Source organism: Arvicola amphibius, chromosome 6 (assembly GCF_903992535.2).
Source record: "Arvicola amphibius chromosome 6, mArvAmp1.2, whole genome shotgun sequence".
Taxonomy (NCBI): Eukaryota; Metazoa; Chordata; class Mammalia; order Rodentia; family Cricetidae; genus Arvicola; species Arvicola amphibius.
In genome coordinates, this window is record NC_052052.2 from 93,695,185 (window position 1) to 93,717,207 (window position 22,023).

Sequence of the window (22,023 nt, forward strand, 5' to 3'; positions counted from 1 at the left end):
ATGAAGAGGACATGAAGCAAACCATCTCTCTAGTTCTGACTCAGTCATGAGTTTTGTCTGAAGTGGTAGATAGCACAGAAGATGTATTTGATACTCAAAGTGTTAAAAAAAAAACACCTTGGGCTGTGGATTCGAGACAGGGTTTATCTGTGTATTCCTGACTCTCCTGAAACTCACTTAGTAGTTCAGGCTGGCCTCGAACTCGGAGATCTGCCTGTCTCCCAAGTGCTAGTATAAAAGGCATGTATCACCACTGTCAGGCCTGAGTTCTTTACAACAACAAAAGAAAGAAACAAATAAACAAAAGAACAAACAGCAAAAAAAAAATCACAAAAATTTAAAAATACAGGAAAATCAGAGTGTACTTCTCACCCACACATGCACTGCCCAGTGGAACATGGCTCTAACTAGAATATTTTAACATATTTGGTGTCTACCCCCCAAAACAAACATGTTTTTTTCCACTTCCCCCTTTCTTTAACACCCGGATCATTGAAAAGGAATTTGGGAAAATAAATGTCAGGATCAGATAGATATGATATAAATATTATGATGCTCTAAGATTCATTTTCCTCTGTGTGTACAACAAGCATATATATAAAATGAAAAATGTTACAGAAATCAGCATAATCGCTGCAGTCTCCAGTCCACAGGGCTTTGCTTCAGCTGTTGAGATGGGAGCATTCACTGTGTTGCTCGGGCTGCTCTCAGACTCCCAGGATGCTCCCACCTCACCTCCCTGCACCCGGGACATAGGTGGCCCCAGCCCCTGCTGCTCATCTGCTCTTACACTATTGCTATAACGCCACTTCTCTTCAATACTGATGATTAAAATTCACACTTTTAAAAGCTAATCCCTTTGAAAATTGTTAAATAGATTGAGGTAGTTTCATCATAAATAAATGTGTGGTTTGAAAATTGATTATTGCCTCCTAGGCCATTCTACCCTCTTTATGTCTCTGATATTGGCACATTGAAGGAGATGAGTGTTTATAAAAATTCTAAAGTTTAAAGCCTTCTTCTTTTTCGTTTCATTATTCTGCATAGGATAGTTAAGAGTCCTTCCACATGCTACTCATTTAAAAAGCGGGCTGTGATGTAGCAATATATCCGTGGGTGTCCACAGCGGCCAGGCCTGAGAGCCAGGCCGCAGAAGCTCCATCTCATAACTGAGCCGCACATAAATCTGAGCTGAGGAGGAAGAGTACACATGTGGAAGACATCCCCTGGCAATTAGAGGCAGAGGTGTCTGACATCATGAGGAGCTTGAACTAAAGAGGACGGCATCCTGGGGACCCCGTTTCCTCGCACAGAGAAGGGGCTGAGAAGCTGTGGGTTGTCTAAGTGTCCCTTCAGAAGCTCCTGGTGACAGACCACCCTCTAACCTGCCACTGCAGCTTCTTCATCTGGACCCCAGCACAGAGCCATGCCTAAGCTGTAGAACATCTACTCAAATGTACTCCTCTTCGCTAGACTTAAATTCAACCAGAGCTTACTACCAAAAGATAGCCTGATTTTTTAATTAAAGCTCTCAAAACCTAAAACTTATTTTTGAGCCCAGATGTAGAGAAGTTTCCCTCAAAACACCAAGCCACTTTTTGCCTTTCCTTCAGTTTGTACTTTTAATTAGGCACTGAGGGGTCCAGCTTGGGAAGCCGGGCTTAGGGCTCCTGTGTATCTCTGTGCCCACTGCCCACGGGCTACAATCCTACTGCCCTTGCTACTTCATCCCTCATGCTTCTGGTCAGACATTTCTATCTCCAAAAACAAGGCTAGGCCCTAAAAATGGAGACAGACATGTTAGTAAAGCGGGAAAGACACCAAAGAAGGAAGGAAACAGAGACCATTTTGAGAAAAGGGCTGAACTCAGATCTCCAAGCTTCCCTTACTTAAGAGCAAGAGAGGAGAAGGTTGGCATTTCACTTAGGGTCTAAACCACTTTAAAGCACTGAGCACCTTAGCGCGGATAGGGAGAAGAGGGCAGGGAATGGGTGTTGCCAAGTGATCTCAACAAGCTCCACTTCTAGGAGACACTGGGAAATAAACCAGTTATTTAGGGGTAAACATTCCATTGTCTTCGATTTGGCTGTGACTGGTGGCTTCTGTGGTTCTGAGAAACTGACACAGTCGTCTCTTTGAGGAGTGTTGGGCCCTAGGTCCTAACTACCTGAAATGGTAACTTAGACTTGGGGTTCCACATGGGATCCTGAAAGAAAGTGGAATGTGATCCCCAAGTCGGATCCTACTTATGAACTACAGTAATATCTCCCAGACTGGGCAACAAAGGAAGATGGGCAGGACATCCCTGCACATGCCCATCATATGACTGCCCTGCAGAGCTTCTGGGTACTCCTCAGAGAGACTCAGCACAGTGTGGACTAGTCCTCTGACTTCTCAGAACCTACCAAAGCCGACTGTGAAGCTTTTGGCTTCTGATTACTATGGAAAGAAAATTAATATGAATCTTTCTAAACATGACAAGAGTTTTCTTTTTCACCTTAGTTTCCTGCTGTTCTATTTCTAGTCTGTCGCTAGTGGTGTCCCCGTTTTACGAACAAAATATAATGTAAGAGAACCTCTGCCTGCTTCTGTGGGTTTCCTGCAGCATGGCCAGGAAGTGGTCAGCCCAGCCCGTATGTGCAGCAGCTAACATGGACTTGGGAGTAGGAAGATTTAGACCCCAGTTCTGATGCCACCATTCGCATCATTCCAGGTCTCTCAAGTCACACTTGTCTCATCAGATCGGGAGAGAGGCACCTAAGTGCAGCTGCAGTCACAGTGAGACAATGGTCAGAAGTGCACAGCACAGAGCCAGCCTCACGAGGACTCCCCATACAGCAGCTGCCCTATACACACCGGAAAATCTTTAACTCCACCAGCTTGGTAATGCAGCATGCCTTTTCTAATCTATGGCCACAGGAAAGCTCGTCTTACAGTATGGAACCACAATACACAACTTTCTCCTCTTTAGCATTATAATTACTTTTCCTCGTTACCAAGTAAGGACCCTAATTACCTTTTACTTTGTTGCGTGAGATTTCATTAAATGGATTACTATTATTTAACCACTTAAGTTCTATCAAATATTTGAGGCATTTGATACTATAAAGAATATTATAATAGCATTTCCACAAATGAAATCAGTTTTTTCATTCTGTAATAGTCTTTCTTCAGACCAGTTTCCAAAGCAGGTGTCTGAGGTAAGCCCGAACTCTCCCACGACTTTCACTGATTTGACACACTGCTTTCCATTGGTTTATACAATTTATACGTCCTCCTCCGATGTCATCCTCTTTAACTGTACTATGTTTTTTACTATATGAAGTACTATATAAAGTATGAAGCTTTACTGTATTGTGTGGGGTGGGCCTCAGACTTCCACTCCTTCCTCCGTCAGGTAGCCAGGTCTACAGTCACATGCCAGCATCCCTGGCTCAAAGCCATCAGTGTTACAATGTCCTTTCCTATATTTAACACTAACATCGACAGCTCGTATTCACCAGGTTCATGCCAAGCACCGACTGGAGCTCTTTGCGTCTAATTTCAGCACCCTTGTTACAAACCTCGGAAATGACAGTTGGCCACCCTCTGTTCCGACGAGAGTGTTGAAGCTCAGAAGGTCACACAGCAGCTAAGTGTACGAGGCTGGAATTCAGACCCAGACACGTGGCTGCCCTGCCCTGTTCCTCCTCCCCATCAGCAGATGGCTGTCGCGTTCCAATGTGCCATTTGTTGATTCCCACACACACCATCTCCCAATCACGTCTCTGTACAGCTCTCTCCAGGAGACTACCAGCCGATCATGTTGACTTCATCAAGATTCAGTTTAAAGAATGTTGCCCTTATTTTCTTCCTCCTCCTTCCTGCCAGCTTAGGGGAATAAACCATTTCCTACAGCTTTATTCCATCTTTTCACATCATTCATTCATGCGATTGGCTCCTTGATTGACTTGGAATGCCCTGTCATGAATGAGCATGAGCTCAGAGGATGACAAACCACAAAAGAGGCATTATCTGACCAACTGCCAAGAAAATAATTATCTGGTTGTTTGGCTGCACTGTTTTGTTTTATCTAGCTTGGTTTGGTTTGGTCTTGAGACAGTGTCTTGCTGTGTGACCCAGGTTGGTGGAACTTGCTTGAGTGCTGGGATTACAGCCCACGTGCCAGTTCCAATCCCACTCGGTCACATCACCCATCTCCTTCAAATTCCCCTTCTGTTGGACTCAAATGTAGAAGTGTTTTGTAAATATGTGATCTAAACAGTATGGCTCTCTTTGGAGACTGACTGCTCTCTTGTGATGTCCAGCAACACTTTAAAACTCCATCGATTTACTAAACAAAACTGTTTTTATCTAATAAACCTAAACTTGAGTCACCCTCTTTTCAAACATCCCACAGTACCTGCATTATGCCTTGCAATATATGCAAGTGCCCAGGCTGCAGCCTCCTTGACTCCAGGGTCAAAATCTTCCAAGCACATCACCAGCGAGTCCAGGGCGCCACAGTCAACTGTGGCCTGTGCCAGCTGCGGAGAGTGTTTACCAACTGCTCGCAGCACGAAGGCAGCTGCTTTCTTGTAGACACACTACAGGGAAAAGAGAACAAACCCAGAAACTAAAATAGCCCAAAAGAGACACAAAAATGGCATTCACATAAAGTGCAATGGCCGCCGAATGAAAACATGGAAAGAGCCCGCAAACGCTGGTACTTAGCTGCCTTTGCTTCTGTTCAGTAATTAACCTGGGAAAGAGGTGAGGTTTAAATTACACTACAGATATTTTACTTTGAAGCATGCATTTGGAAATTGTATAAAATCAAATATAAACATGGCACTTTCTGCAAATTCATAAAATACTATGATTTTCTGTATCTGCTTGATGCTGAAAGGTACTGTTTGATTCCTGGAACTCTAGAACAGTAGCTTGCTGACTGTCTGTCAACCGACCACATCTTTTCCTTTACTTTCTCTCAGCCTCTAAGCATGGCAAACTTGCCTGACCTCAGCAGGTCATCCTGAATAGCAGCTATGTTCCAAGATACATGGCAATTGCAGAGAGAGGTAAAACATTCACAACATTTCTAAAGCTTCTCCTGGTTAACACAGGACATGTTATTTTTCTGTTCTAGAAAGGCTTTTTTTTAAAAAAAAAAAAAAAAAAAAAAAAAAAAAGATAAGCCGGGAGGTGGTGGCGCATGCCTTTAATCCCAGCACTCGGGAGGCAGAGGCAGGCAGATCTCTGAGTTCGAGGCCAGCCTGGTCTACAAGAGCTAGTTCCAGGACAGGCCCTAGTAACTACAGGGAAACCCTGTCTCAAACAAACAAACAAACAAATAAATAAAGATAAAAACAAATAAGCTATTGTGTGAATTGCGAATGCTGTTTCATATGGATAGTATGTCCTATGTATAAATTTTACTTGGTTAGGGAATAAAAAACTGAAAGCAAAACAAGGAGTAATGTATTTCTATCCATTTGCTAAAAGTATGTGCAGGAAATATTTGACTACAACACAGTTGTTATGTGACTAAAATAATATAGAGATGATCTCATAATTCTCTTTTGGTTTCGTTGCTTTTTTTAAGGTAAGGTCTCACTGTGTGCCCTGGGTTGACCCTGAATTACCACATTGGCCACACGCTGGTCTTGAGCTCACAGAGATCCACCTGCCTCTCCATCCTGAGTGCCAACACTAAAGGTCTGCATCACCATGCTCAGCTGGGCTCATCATCCTTACTAATAAACCCGTCATTTCCGACTTGACATTATCAGCTTTGATTTCTTTATATTAATTACTATCTTAGTTACTTTTCTATTGCTGTGAAGACGCCATAACCAAGGTAACTTATGAAAGAAAGAATTTCACTTGAGGGCTCACACTTCTCAAAGGTTATGTAGTCCATGATCTATCTTGCAGAAGCCTGGCAGGCATGGCTCTGGAGCAGCAGCTGAGACATTACATCTGATCCACAGCCAGGAAGCAGAGAGAAAACTAACGGGAAATGGCTAGCATTGGCTTCTGAATCCTCAAAGCACATAGCCCCAGTGAAACACCTCCTCCAACAAGGCCACACATCCTAATCTTTCCCAAACAGTTTGGCCAACTGGGGAATCAAGTGTTCATATATATGACCTAAGATGGCCACTGTCATTCAAACCACCACGTTACTAAAGAAGGACCAGCCAGCCGGGCGGGCGCACGCCTTTAATCCCAGCACTCGGGAGGCAGAGGCAGGCGGATCTCTGTGAGTTCGAGGCCAGCCTGGTCTACAAGAGCTAGTTCCAGGACAGGCTCTAAAAAAAGCTGCAGAGAAACCCTGTCTCGAAAAACCAAAAAAAGAAAAAAAAAAAAAAAAGAAGGACCAGCCAACTAACTTCTCTGAAAGACTTCTATCATTTAAGCTAAAAATATAAATAATAAAAATAATAAGAGAAAACGCACTATGTGTATTTGAATGTGTTGTATCTAAAACAGTGACATACGTTAATATAAAAATGTGCTGTGTTTTAATGTGGCATATTTCCTTTTGTTTCTTAAATTATGTCAAAAACCTATTCTCCAGTAAATTATTCAAAAATTAAGGTAGACTTTCAAGATAGCTTTCTAAATAATACTTTATTATAATCTTGAAAAATAGTGTTGGCACATTTCTTGTCCTTATCTTAAACCAATTTGACTTTTTATCCTGTGGAATTAGCACATTTATAATGTAAACGTACCAATAGCTGCCGGCTAAGTACAGTGCCCTGTAACTGGCACTCTCCAAGCCCTTCGCCTGCACCGGCCCAGTGTTTCACATTTCACATCCTTACTCCTGTGCCAAGAACTGGAAACAGAATGTGAGCTCACAGGGCTGTCGGAGAGGCCATGGTCTGCGGCCACTGTGAAGGTGACAGCCACACAGCACTGCCTCGCACCCTTGCTTTGGCTCTAGCCAAGCCACCTCCCCACTTCTCTGTCTGACGTTAGAGGTCTGTTTACACCAGTACACAGTTAGTCATACTTAGAAAACTATCAGGCTTTATACATGGGAGGCAAAAGCAATTGCCTGCTCTCACTGCACATATGGAGCAGGAACACCCACAGAAAAGTGAAATTTCTAGAATTCCTTTAAAAGGCATTAAAAAATAAACTATAAAATCAAACAAATTTTTGCACAGTTAAGATGTCTTAGCCTGAGCCAGGAGGTGGTGGCGCATGCCTTTAATCCCAGCACTCGGGAGGCAGAGGCAGGCGGATCTCTGAGTTCGAGGCCAGCCTGGTCTACAAGAGCTAGTTCCAGGACAGGCTCTAGAAACTAGAGGGAAGCCCTGTCTCGAAAAACAAACAAACAAAAAAAAAACAAAAAACAAAAACAAGATGTCTTAGCCTGGTAAAATAAATACGTCATAAAATTCCCATCGTAACTGTGATGCAGTCCTAGTATTGTGTGTGTGTCACTGCTGAGAACATTTTCACCACCCAAGGATCCTTTAAAGGCCCGGGCAGTGGTGGTGCACACTTTTAATATCAGCAGAGACAGAGGAAGGAGAGACAGGCAGATCTCTAAGTTCGAGGCCAGCCTGGTCTACAAGACAGCCAGGGCTACACAGAGAATTCCTGTCTTAACATCCTCCCACCCCAATAAAAGCATCCCTTAAAATGAAGCAGTCACTCCCTCTCTCCCTTCTTCCCCCAGCCCTTGGCAGCCATGAGTCTACTTCTGTCTGTATGGATTTGCATATTCTGTATATTCATATAAATTATACTATGCAGTCTTCTATGTCTGGCATCTTTCACGTGGAATAATGATCTAAGAATCACCCATGTTGTGACATTTATCAGTACTCAATCCCTGTTTATGACAGAACAACAGTCATTGTATGGGATAGATGATATTTTCTTTACTCATTTATCTGTTGATGACTTGCCCTGCTTTCCCCTGCAGACTGCTGCGAGTTACGCTGCTTCGAACATTTGTATATGAGTTGTGAGCATTGCTTTTAGTTCTCCCAGATCCGTAGCTGGAAGAACTGCTCATTCGTATCCTGAAACACTGAACTCACTGCATACCATGCCATTCTACACTCCTCCTGGCGACTGCTGCGGGCTCTCCTCCACATCATCACCACACTTTGAATTTTCCTAGAAAATGTTCGCTCTGCTCATCCTGGTAAGTTTGCAGTGATACCACAACATGCCTTTAGCTTGTATCTCTTACCAATGCTGCCAAGTTTCTCTTGCATTTGGAATCTAGTCTTAAGGACATCAAAATAAGGTGCATGCTGTATTATGATAAGCTAAAAAGTGGGCTAAGTAGTTGAAAATCTACTTACAGATACCGAACAGGCAGAGAAAAATCAAATAACACTAGAGTGGTGTGTGTGTGTGTGTGTGTGTGTGTGTGTGTGTGTGTGTGTAGACCAGAGGTCAGCGTTGGGGGTCATCCTTAGGAGTCTTATGTTCCTTTCCTTTGAGTCAGTGTGTCCCTCTTCGGCCTAGGTCATCAGTTATGCTGGACTGGCTGGCCAGTGAACCCCAGAGGTCCTTAAGCTCCTGCCTTTCCTCCCCAGGGCTGGGATTAGAGGCATGTACCATGGTGCCTGCCATTTTTACATGGAGTCTGGAGACTGAACACAGGTACTGATGTTAGTAGGGCAAGCAGTTTATGGCTGAGCTGTCTCTCCAGCCTTCAGAGAGTGTTTTTAAAGAGTTAGATTGCTTGTTTTCTTGGGAAAATGTTTTGTCAAACTTCCCATTTAACACCATCTCTCCCTTAAGGCCCCGCTAGCTCATTCACCTGCAGGTAGGGCTGCTGAGAGCAGTCACAGTCTTACCAGGGTGCTGGCCTCTTCCCTGAGGCAGATCCTCAAGCTGAGAAGTCTAGAGAAACGCTGCCTATGTCTACTCACCCGTACAGGTATTCTCACCCACATACAGGAACCTAAGGTTGTATTAACGTCCTAGTGATTCTAATGCCTTCAAGATTACAACTGTGCCAAAGCTCTCAACTTTTTAAATCTAAGGAAAACAAAACCAAAAGCTTTTGGAAAAGTCTTACATTCTGCTCTGCCAACGAATAGACAAGCTGTGGAAGAATGTCACCCTTCACCACTGCTTCTGCTAAGTCATCGTTGTAGTTGGCCAGCCTCCCCAGGGCCAGGGCGGCAGTCTGTTGAATCGTTGGAACCACATCCAGAAGAAGAGGCCTCAGCAAGGACATTATACCTGAGGTAAAGTATGAAAACCGGAACTCAGCAAAATTTCAATTTGCAAAGCAAAACATGTGATTCACCATCTATTCAGTGAGAAAATGAAGGTTTAAAAATAAAACAAATCAGGAAAAAACAAACAGAAGAGAGGGGCATAGCAGTACATATCTGTAATGCCCTGCTTTCAAAGGCTGAGGCAGAGGCACCATGAGGTTGAAGCTTGCTCTCTCCTGTCTGTCTCTGTCTCTGTCTCTCTGTCTCTGTCTCTGTCTCTGTCTCTCTCTCTCTCTTTCTCTCTCTCTCTCACACACACACACAGAGTACTCACTGAGAACTAACTGGTACTTATTGAGGCTGAGGCATCGTGAGGTCAAAGCTCACTCTCTCTCTCTCTCTCACACACACACACAGACACACACACACACAGACACACACACACACACAAACACACACAGAGTATTCACTGAAAACTAACTGGATTCTTATGGAGGCATCTAACTGGCCAAGACACAAAATCATGCTAGCTGCCAAAATTACTAACACAGAGGAAATACAGCCTCTGGATCTGAATAGGAACTCACATCTCTTACACAACAGGTAAACACCTATGATACCATCAGGAGGAATGAGAGAGAGGTAGCATGTCTGTGGCAAAGCCCAGCCCCCAACTCCACCACCTTCGCAAACCCTATCTCTCAAGGATCATTCCAGGTCCTTTGTCCCCTTTGGTCTTTTCTTCAGACTGAAAATGCTTTCAGGCTGTCTCAGACTTGAGAGCTGGGAGAGCCGTTGTTTTGGGGCCAGCACTAGCACTCACAAAAGGCACAAGTGGATCTTTAAACAAATCCCTGTGCTAAGGAAGCATAATGTATCATTAGCTCCCCCATAATATTTGTGCCAGGGTTGAATACACAGGGGCCATATGGCCATCATCACCACGTAAGTCATTTATACAGCCCGGAGCTTCCCGCAGAAGCGTTGCTCCGGGAACCTTTTCCATGTTAACTCACTTCGGTCTCATGACAAACCTTAGTGCTAGGCCCTCTCTTTAGGACCAGTGAAGAAACGGAAGCTGAGGACGACCAAGTAGAATGTCCACAATTAGGAACCGATGGAGAGAATCCAGAATTCAGCCATTCTCTATTGATAATTAGTGAACAAACGTGTACTGAGAACAGAGGAGACCGGGGAAGGGAACCCAGTGATCAACGCATTATGGTTACCTCACAGGACATTTTGACCCTTTATACCAGCTTTCTCTTACTCCCTAAAGCTGGCGGAGTGCCATGTGCTGCTTCCGCCTCTGCGACACTGCTAAGTCTAAAGTCACAAGAAGTAATGACAGCATTCAAACTGAGCAAAGTGCCCCTGGCTTTCTAAATGTTATTTAACATATACATTTATTAAACTTGATATCATTACATCTATTCTTTTTTTTAATTAAAAATTTCCGCCTCCTCCCCGCCTCCCATTTACCTCCCCCTCCCCCCCACTCCCCCTCCCTCTCTTGTCCGAAGAGCAGTAAGGGTTCCCTGCCCTGTGGGAAGTCCAAGGTCCTCCCCCCTCCATCCAGGTCTAGGAAGGTGAGCATCCAAATACATCTATTCTTTAAAAATATATCCCGCTGGGGTTCAGCAGCTTAGCAGGTAAAGTAGTCTGCCACCAAGCCTAAATTCAAGTTCCATCCCCAGGACCCACATACAGAGAACCCAGCTGCTGCAAGCTGTCCTCTGACCCCCACATGTACTCTGTGGGACACACACACACACACACACACACACACATACACACACACAAAACAAATAAATAAAAATATAATGAGCTGTGGGGTGGTGGCGCATGCCTTTAATCCCAGCACTCGGGAGGCAGAGGCAGGTGAATCTCTGTGAGTTCAAGGCCGGCCTGGTCTACAAGAGCTAGTTCCAAAACAGCTAGGGCTGTTACACAGGGAAACTGTGTTTCAAAAAACCAAAAAGAAAAAAAAATTAATAAAGAATATTCTGGTGATAGACAAACTTGAATATTGCCAAATATTTTTGTCTCATTTTATATTTAGAAACATCTGAAAGAGAAAAAATAGCATCTACAGTAACATGAAATCAGGCCAAAAATAGCACTGCCAAATAGTGCAAGCTAGAAACAACTATGCTTGTCAAGATGTATTTAATTATGCAGCCTGAGTCTTCTTAGCTTTCCAGCTTCATTTGGTTATTATTTCTGTTTAAACTGGGCAGATTGGACCATGCTCTATAAGACCACAGCTGCCTGCACGGGAGAGGCTCCCTGCTGGCATGTGGTTCAGAGCCTGTGTTAACCAAGTCCCATGTTCATGAATGCTGTTTGTACTTTTATCTAGACTTTCTAATGAGACAGCGACAGAAGTCTCACAACAGAAAGTTTAAAGCACAGAGTAAGGAACTGAAATAATTACCAAATGCTGACATGGGTTATTTCTAGAAAGTTTCTGGATATTAAAAAAAGATTTCTTTTTAGTGCTTCATTGTTTGTTCTGCTTTGCTGTGATAAAACACAATGGACAGACACCATTTTCATTGCTTTTAAGTATATGATGAGTATGCTGTGTGCTTACAGTGCTATTAGCCATCACCAGCTAAGACCCACCTGTCTCCAAAGCAGCCGTACCACAAAGGCTCAGAACCTACACCCCATCACTGGAAGTGGCGACTAGCTAGTGGGTGTGCTTCAGTCGCTCATTGTCTCCCCAGCCAAGAACGCTGAGCATCTTCTCGTGTTTATTGGTCATTTCTGCCTTTACTGGAAAGATGTCTACTTAAGTATTTGACCCATCTCTTCATTGGGTTGACTTGTCAAATATTACTTGACATACTTATAATAAATATGTGACACTTTATTAAACGAGGTCAACAGCATAAATGGTGAAGTAGCACACTGAATGCATTCTTGAAACCACAACCATAAAGTTGCTAAAAATAGTGTTGTTAAGAACCACAATGTGGTTTCAAGTTATTCTTTTTCCAGATGGATTTGGTATTTCTTTTTTTCCTTTTTTCTTTTTGATATGTGTGTAAAGACATACGTATTTCGAAATATGTAATTGAGAAAACAGTCAATAGTTTGTTATTCATATTGGATTGTATTTTAAATTAAACTACAAGAACTCTGAATTGTTAGTGATGTGAAAAATAGCCAGACATGGTGGTGCATGTCTTTAATCTCAGCACTAGGGAGGCAGAGGAAGGAGAATCTCTTTGAGTTTGAAACCAGCTTAGTTTTCATAGCAAGTCGCAATCCAGTCAGGGCAACATAGTGAGACCCTGTCTTTAAAACTAATAAAAAAAATTTTTAAATGAATTATCTAGAGTTATAATATTTAACTTAATGTTAAGTCTTTATTATTAACGGCTTGTTAGTTGTGACTAACCAACTACAAATCTCCCAATTTTGGAAATTTTTAGTTTTTATTTCACCAGTTCACAGAGTCAAAAAAATTTCCTTCCTTTTATGTTTTTCTCATTTTTAAATACATCTGGCTCATAAACTATTAAGCCATGGCTGGAGAGGTAGCTCTTGCTGCTCTTCCATAGGACCTAATTCAGTCCTCAGTGACATCAGGCAGCTCACAATACTCGTGACTCCAACTCCAGGGGACTGCTTCCTGGGGCCTCCTCAGGCACCTGAACTTAAGTGCACATACCAACACACACACACACACACACACATACACACATATACATACACACACATATACACACAAATAAATCTTTTTAAAAATGCAAAGCCAGTGAATGACTGATAATTCTTTCTTCTGTTCCTTTGCCCCAAGTCGGAGTTAACTTCAATGTCAGTATCTCTGCCCTCTCATAATATCCCTACATTCCGTACTTTACACAGTTGCACAATACCAAGTTTTAAAACCTCCCAAATTACAGAAAATAGAAAAGTCAGTGTGAAATACTTTGGTTTGAATAACTGTATTCAATAAATGACCTTGAGAAAGGTAACTTTATTAGAGAAGAGAATAAATTTTCAAATGGTACCCAGTGTCTGCCTCCTAAACCACAGCTTCTGTTTTGTCTGCGCCATCTCCAGGCACGTCTCTTTACCGAGAGGAGTTCTAGCCTCACACAGGCTTGGAGACCTCATTATTCTATTTATAAGTTTAGGGTTGAACATGAACCTCAATGGTAGTACACTCAGTGTGCTGGCTAGTTTTACGTCAGCTTGACATGAGCTGGGGTTATCTGAAAGGAGGGAATCCAAATTGAAAGAAACACCTCCACAAGATCTGGCTGTAGGGCATTTTCTTAATCAGTGATTAATGGGGAGGGCCCAGACAGTTATGGGTATGCTATTCCTGGGCTGGTGGTCCTGGGTTTTGTAAGAGGGCAAAGCTGGGCAGACCGCAAGGAGCAAGTCAATAGGCAGCACACTTCCGTGGTCTCTGCATCAGTACCTGGGTCCAGATTCCTGCCCTGACTGAGAGCCAGTCCTGGCTTCTTTCAGTGAGGGACTGCAATGTACAAGTGTAAGCCAAATAGACCCTGTCCTCCCCAACTTGCTTTTGGGTCATGGTTTTTCATTGCAGCAATAGAAACCCTAAGACACTTGCCTAATGCGTCTATAACCCTAGGTTTAATCCACAGAACCATACGATAGATAGAAGAGGGGGAAATAGATAGGTAGGTAGATTTGTTCCAAAAATATACAGATGTAAGAGGAATGATATAAAAACAAGCACTCACCAAAGGAAGGAAAGTAACACAGACAGAGAGGAAGGAAAGAAGGAGAGTAAGAGAAGAAGCTTCCTTCTTACCTGACTGCCCCTTAGGAGTCCACGGTTCACAATGAGTGCATGAAAGGCAGAGCCCATTAGGAGGGATTATAGCCTCTGCCCAACAGGCCTCTAATGAGGGGCTCTAATGGTATGGTATCACCAGCCTGTCCTCTGAAGGCCCAACACTAACAGTTTTAAAAATTAGTTTTTAGAGCCAGGCAGTGGTAGTGAATACCTTTAATCCCAGCACTCAAGGGGTAGAGGCAGGCAGATCTCTGTGAGTTCAAGACCAGCCTGGTCCACTATTTCTTTTTTGAGATAGAGTCTCTTTAGGTAGCCTAGCTGTCCTAAAACTTGATCTGTAAACCAGGCTGGCCTTGAACTCACAGAGATAAACTCAGAGGCTTCCTGAAGGCAGGAATGAAAGATGTATTCCCCAACACCCAACTTACTTCTTGTTTAAGTATTGCCACATGTGAAGCTATGTCATAATAATGTTTGAAAGTATCACTGTAATAAAAAGTTAATATTATTCTTAAAAGGTCTGCTAATAGGCTTCTGGTCTACTTCTGTCACAGCAAGTCTTTTAGCCAGGCAAGGTGGGGCCCACAAATAGAACCAGCTATTCAAGGGCTAAGAATTGTCTCCTTTGAGCATAGAACTTGGAGCCAGCTTGGGCAGCACAGTGAGGTCACATCTTTTAAAATAAATAAAGGCATGGCATGTGGCTCATCTTCATGTTAGGAGCACTGCTTCTGCCTCTGAGCAGAAGTACTGGGGTCTGAAATATCCATGCAGACTCAAATGTTTGAAAACTTGGTCCCCAGTTGTGATGGAGCTAACTTGGACTGCATAGGAAGACCCTGTCTCTAAAAGAAAGAAAAATAAAAAAAAAATAAAATAAAAAGGCTAGTAAGATGGTTAAACAAGTAAAAGTGCCTACTTGAGGACTTTACCTAAATCTACAGGCCCCACATGGTGCAAAGAGAAAAGTTAGTCCTGAAGGATGGATGCCCTCTGGTCTCACGTGTGTGCTGCACCTCTCTCTCTCTCTCTCTCTCTCTCTCTCTCTCTCCCTCTCTCTCCCTCCCTTTGTCTCTCTGTCCCCCTCTCTCTCTCTTTCAATGCCTTTAAAAAGAAAGAAGAGAAAGAAGAGCAAAGGGGGCATCCATTGTTGCTCAGGTATCTGTTACGAGCTTTATTTAACTATCTTAAATGTACTTACTTTTGACTGAGGAAAATATAAAATAAATTTTAGTTGTTCATTTTTTATTACAGGCGTGTATGTGTGTATGCATGCGTGTGTGTGTGTGTGTGTGTGTGTGTGTGTGTGTGTGTGTGTAGTCCACGTGTGGACACATGCATGCCACAGCATGTACTTGTAGAGGTCAAAGGACAGCCATGAATGCAGAGTGACTACAGCACAGGAAGGCGACAGGAGGAAAGGGGCTGAGATAAAACAGAAACAAAGTCTGGAAGTTTCCTACTGACTGTTTTGAATACTTGGAACTTTATTCTGGCAGTAAAGTAGCAACAGGATCAAGTGTTAATCTCTCTGACTACAATGGGGAGAAAGGATGGCAGGTAGGAAAAACAAGGAGGAAGCTATGTGCGGAACTGAAGGCACACAGCGTGGGGAAACTGGAAGCCCTAAGGATACAATAGAGGAGGTGGCAGGGGTAAGCAACACTGCTGTTTTGGCTAGGAAGAGGGATGGGAGCCTGGTTTCTGAGTTCTGATAAATTCCTATTACCCTGAATTACAAGACTGGGAAAGGTTCATGAGGCAAGAGATAAATCTAGAAAGGCTGCAGGCCAAATCCATGTCCCCTTAATGTTACTGCCAGTGTAGTGGTAAGCCATTTCTCTGTTTGCAGCGCTTACTGCTACAGAGGTAAAGAAATAAGCACACTGAAGATTTGTACCAATACCCAACCCATTGGGGATGGCTATTCAAGCCGTGCACTGCTTAAACCCTGGGGGCACCACTTCCTTGGATCATGCTGCAAATAGCACCCCTGAAAGGGACTTGGATATTAAGAAAAGCACAGCGGTCACCCTGACATACGTGTTCTACGTCCTCTTATTTTATGTGAGTAGGTATGGTCTGTTCAAGTTACCCAGCAGAGTTCTGAATATGCAGCTCACTCAAATCCTTGACTCTGGTCCAAAATCCACTCATCCACTTTTTCCTATTGTAAGCATATTCTCATATAATACAACTGGTTATTAATCCTTATTCTAATTTTTCAAATTTTACTTTATGTGTATGTGTGTGCCTAGGTGTGTGTGTGTGTGTGTATACATATATATATATATTATATATATGTATATATATATATATATATTATATATATATTATATATATATATATTATACCATGTTCATGTATGAGCCCAAGGAGGCCAGGGAGCATCAGATTCCCTGGAACTGGAGGCACAGATGGTTTTGAGCCACCATGTGGGTCCTGAGAACCTAACCCAAGACCTGATGAGCCATCTCTCTAGCCCCTCTAATAGGTTTGTTATTTTGACTCCTATAAGCTATTAAATTTAAGTGGCTATATTTTACTGAAACTATTTCACAACAGTGATTAATATATAACAGGCTCTCATTTCCTTCACTTTTTTATTTTCTTATAACAATTTGCCTTTTTAATGCTTACTTGTTTTTTTTCTTTCTACATTACATGTTTTTATTGATTATTTGGAAATTTCACATAATGTAACCAATCAAACTCACTTCCCAGTCCTCCCAGGTCTACCCCACTGTCACCAATGTGATGACCTCTCCCAATAAAAGCAGAATCCAATTTATGTTACCCATGTATTCACTGGAGCTTGGTCAAACTCCTGTGGCCAGGTCCTTAAAGAAAACTGAGTCCTTCCCCACTTCCACCCCACCAGAAGCCAACTATACTTCAGCATCCTTATCACAATTTTTAAGAGTTTTCTTCAATGGCTTCCTGTCTAAATTGTTTCTTTTCTTTTGTGAGGCAGGGGAAAGGTTGCCACAGAAGTATACTTAGTCTTTTTTCTGTCCCATAAGATAGCTCCCAATAATGACATGGAGACTTATTAATTATGAAAGCTTGGTCTGTAGCCTAGAGGATGATTTTTGGTTATTTGATGGGTTATGAGTGTTTGTCACCATTTTGAAAGGTTGATCACAAGTTGTTATTGGTCATGTTAGACAAAGGAGATTAGATCCAGGGATCTCTTTCTGAGTGGAAATAAAAGGGGAGATATAGTATAAAATGATAGAATAAAAGGGTGGATTGTCATATCTACTTTTGAACAACTATTGGTCTAAAATATTTTACGTTGGTATGGATTTTTGTATATCGATACATATTTAAGGTAATTTAAGGTAATTTTTGTTATACTGTATATATGTTTCTACTCTTGTAGCTATGCAGCTCATTTAAAGTAATGTAAAGTTTTAGTCCTTGAAAGCTATTTAGGATAATTAAAGAAAGACAGATTAGTGTTAATCATCTATAGCAATCAAACCTACAGTCATGTTAGGTATATTTTCAAGGTTGAACAGAGATATATTTTAAATAGATAGATGGTCTTTAAACACTTAAAAGACTCACATAATATGCCATTCAAAATGTTTCTTTAAATACTTAAAAGACTCACATAATATGGCATTTAAAATGTTTAAGTAAATAAAGGGCTTTTCAAGATAGTACAACATGGCAGCACCAATCTACTTCAGAGAAGAGGTAGGCATTGAAGAACCTCCATATGGAGTTTTCTTTCTTTGTGCCAAAAGTGAGCTGAAAAAAATAATAATAAATAAAATAAAACATGCCCTGGCCTTGACTGCTGACAGTATGCTGTCCAAACTGGACAAGCAGGACACAAAAGAAAGCAACTACCAAACTTTGACAAGACAAGGCAAGACAGGCCTTCAAAATTCCTGCCTCATAGAAAAGTCTGTCAAATATTCTAGGCCTGTAGGCTGGATCCCCCCAATGTTGCCGAGGAACTTTGGGTGACTTCCCAGGCAGCCATCTATTTCTGTCATTTCTATAGTTTTGGACATTGTTTGCTCTACACTTCCTGTTTATTCAGGTAATATTATGTCCTTTTCGGGTCCTTGGTAGAATTGAAGACTAGACAGTTATAGTTTTACAGTTTTCCTTGTTAACAAATTCAGGAAAGAAACTTACATAAAAGTTGCCAAGTTTTAAGGCTGAAAAACATAAAAGCTTAAGTTGGTTAAGAAGTTTTAAGGTTTAAAAGATATTTTTTAGGAAAGTAATACAAGTTATGATAGAAAGTAGCTTAAGTAGTTTGGACTAAGATAGGATAGATAATGCAGTACTTTCTCCTAATTTGCCAAATGTAGATGGATTAAACATTATACATATAATTCTCTGATAATTGTTCTTATTGTATATAGTTTTACTATGTGAGAGTTAAAACCATTCCTTTCTATCTAGACAAAAAGGGAGAAATGTTGTAGGATGTTTGTACACTGTGGACAGTGTATTTCTGTGACTGGTGTGATAAAAAGCTGAATGAGCAATAGCTAGGCAGGAGGTAGAGCATTTCTGGAGGGAGAAAGGAAGAGAAGGATTCTAGGCATGCAAGAGAAGCCAGAAGTCACAGAGAGGAAACAGGAGTACAAGATGGAAGAGAGGTAATGCCACAAGGTAGAACATAGATTAATAGAAATGGGTTAATTTAAGTTAGAGGAGCTAGTTAGGAACAAACCTAAGCTATAGGGAGAGCTTTTATAATTCATAAGAAGTCTCATGTCATTATTTGTGAGCTGGCTGCCCAAAGATCTGACTACATATGGCATCTAATATGAAGGCTCAACTATCCAAACATAGGGCCTGAGAAAGCTAAGAAGAGTTCTGGACAAGGAGCCGGATGTGGATTCCTAGTCCTGCAGTCTCTCAGGCAAGCCAGGGCTCAGCAGTATACAGAGCTGCGGCTCCAGCCATTGACTGCACCGTGCACCAGGGCCATGTGCTAGGCTGAGCCTCGTGGCAGCTGACATGGCAGTTTGAGATTTGTCTCACATAGTCAGAGAATGCCACAGGCACTTAAGAAAGGCCAGCTACAGACACAGAAAACCTCTAAAAAGGTAAAATATGCTTAAAGATATGCTTAGATGCTGAAGAAAGAAAAAATGGGTATAGACAGTCATAGGAAAAATAAATAGTTGCCAGGCAGTGGTGGCGCAGACCTTTAATCCCAGCACTCAGGAGGAAGACACAGGCAGATCACTGTGAGTTCAAGGCCAGCCTGATCTACAGAGCAAGTCCCAGGATAGGCTTCAAAACTACATAGAAACCCTGTCTCAAAAAACAAAAAATATAAATAAATAGTTTAAAAATAATACAGTCTTTAAAGAGAAAGCAAATTAGTATAAAAAATAAGCCACATAAAGATAGAAAATAACAGGGTGTCTGGATCCTGTATGATGCTTTGTTGACTTTGAATTTTTTAAATGTTAATGTACACAAAAACAATAGCTGCTGAGAGACATTGGATTATGGAATACACATACACACCGATACACACACACACACACACACACACACACACATATACTTGGATTTTCAAGACAGGGTTTCTCTATGTAGCTTTGCAGCCTGTCCTAAAACTCACTTTTTGACCAGGCTGGCCTTGAACTCACAGAGATCCACCTGTCTTTGCCTCCTGAGTGCTGGGATTAAAGGTGTGCACCACCACAGCCCAGCTAAACCTATATATTTTAAGAACATCTTAACTGCAAAATGGAAGTCAGAAAGTATATTTGAGAGAGCTTATGACTTTATTTCCACAGAAAGAAAAAAGTTATGGTTCTCTTGTAAATTAATAAAGATCAGCTTTGATGGGAGAGACCTCCTGAGGATCTTGGCTGCAGACATGATAGGGAAAGCCAAGAAAGACTACAGGAGAGGTGACACATTCTGATCCCTCAACACAGGAACAGCTCTGAAATCAATCTTGTTGGATACAGAGTTCTCATGACTTGCATGCCATCTTTTCATATAACATAGATAGAGATCTATATTACATCTTGGTGATACAGTCCAAACAGACTTATAAAGTTGACAGATGTCTTTTACCTACTCATAGAACAACAACAAAAAAATCATCAGTCACATGTGACTTGTGCACACCACACATTCCATACTTGTGTTAATGCTGATACAAGTTTGTGTGCTTTCAGAAAGAAAAATGAATAAAACACCAATGAAGCCAAGTAGTCCAGGTGATCCAGTTTCTCAGAATGCATCTGCTGCAGTTTCCTCAAAACTCTACATCCAGAACAACTTCAAAGCTGCTGGCTGAGATAGCCCAGCATCACATACTCCAGCCAGGACTTCGGATAAGCCCCCATGTTCTCCCATTACACAGAGACTAAACAAAAAATAATACAGCTAGTTCTTCCAGGACGTGATCATTTCCCAATTTTCTCAGGGTTCCCTATAGATGCCATTGCCCTCAGATAGCAGGAAGCAGTCTAGATAACACACACCCACATTCCCAGCTTCACACAATCTACAAATATCCCACAACACAAGCCTCACATCCCATTCTCAGCTGTGGGTCTGCAGTCATCAGTACCACTGCAAAAGAAGCTGCCTTCCCCTTTACAGTCAGCGGCAACATGGACCACAGACATCCTCATGGCCTCTGGCATCAGCACGGACCTCAGCATGGTCTCCAGTGGCATCAGCACGGACCTCAGCATGGTCTCCAGTGGCAGTACAAACCACGGCATCACCACGACCACCGGTGGTCACACAGATGGCAGACATGCATATCACCTCCAGCAGCAGGACAGACCAGGCCGTCAACATAGCCCTTGGTTGCAGCACAGGCCAGCATGGACCACGGACATCTACATGGCCTTGTGTGGTAACCAAGGCCATGGACATCAACATGGTCTCAGGTAGCAGCAGAGGCCACACACAGCTTGTTTTTAACTCTTTCTTGCATTTTAAAAATTGTGAGTTTCTTCTGACCTTTAGGATTATTACCTCTGACCACTAAAAGTGCATTTGATTATTCATAAACGCTAGTAAATTTGCCATAGTTTTATTATACACATAACTTAGTACTAGTTGCTCTGTCCTAGTCACAGAGCCTATTGTGATTTAAGATGCTATGGCCCTGCAGCACAGGAAGTCTCGCCATTTAAGTCAGAACAGCTCCAAAGTGCATACTGTTTTCACATGGAGTACCTGTGATGGCGACTGGTTGAGGAACTGTTAGGAGCAAATTTCGCCATTTTCACCTTTTGTATTTATTCTCATTGGCTGTAAGGCATTCTGAGATCTTGGTGCTTCATCGTGAATCAGCACTGAGAGGAGGACTGCCACACCTGGTGTCACTGTCGAAGTGGGAGACTTGGGAAGGTGGGACAGAGGTCATAGACACTCACTGAACATCTACTGACTCTTCTGAGAAGGCAGATCTTCTCGGATCTTCAATGGGGTGAAGACTAGGTAGTTGTAGTTATTTTCCTCTCGTGACTTGGCCAAGTTATTTATTATACAAGACAAGCTAGTTAGGATAGGATAATTATTGAATATATTTGTTCTTATTGTATATAATTTTGCATTAGGCTTAGAACTCTCCTATTTAAACAAAAGGGGGAGGTGCTGTAAGAAATCCTACAACCAGTAGTTACCCGCCCACTGGGGTATGGCTTCTTATACTATTTATGCCAATGTAAAGCATATGTACAGCCTCTTTTCCAGCTGTGGGATTCGGTTTCTGTTCTCCATTCCAGCAGAGGATTCTGATTTGTGAGTCTACCCCTAAATAAATAACCGTGTGTGTGTGTGTGTGTGTGTGTGTGTGTTCCATAATCCAATGTCTATTTTCTCAATTCTGAGCTAGTGTGGGATTTCTTTTAAGCATTCTTTTTCAGCAGAAGGTATTACAAATGTATTTCTTATTTAACAAACTCGGTCTTATCATGTATCAAGTGTCTCCCTAAGAAACAAGCAGATAGCAACCCACTAAATCCTCATTTCAAACTTGAGGCAGATACCAGTTACAACACCGACCTATTTTTCTGTTTCTCCTATCATCAG

General features: G+C 42.1%; 1 protein-coding gene across 1 annotated transcript in view; it reads right to left on the minus strand.

Moving 5' to 3' along the window:
• Positions 1–22,023, minus strand: part of Spag6 (sperm associated antigen 6) — a 57,310-nt gene that overhangs the window by 28,223 nt on the left and 7,064 nt on the right. The window contains 2 exon segments of the mRNA XM_038334944.1: positions 4,403–4,586; positions 9,041–9,207. Of these exon segments, the coding sequence (XP_038190872.1) occupies positions 4,403–4,586; positions 9,041–9,207 (351 nt within the window).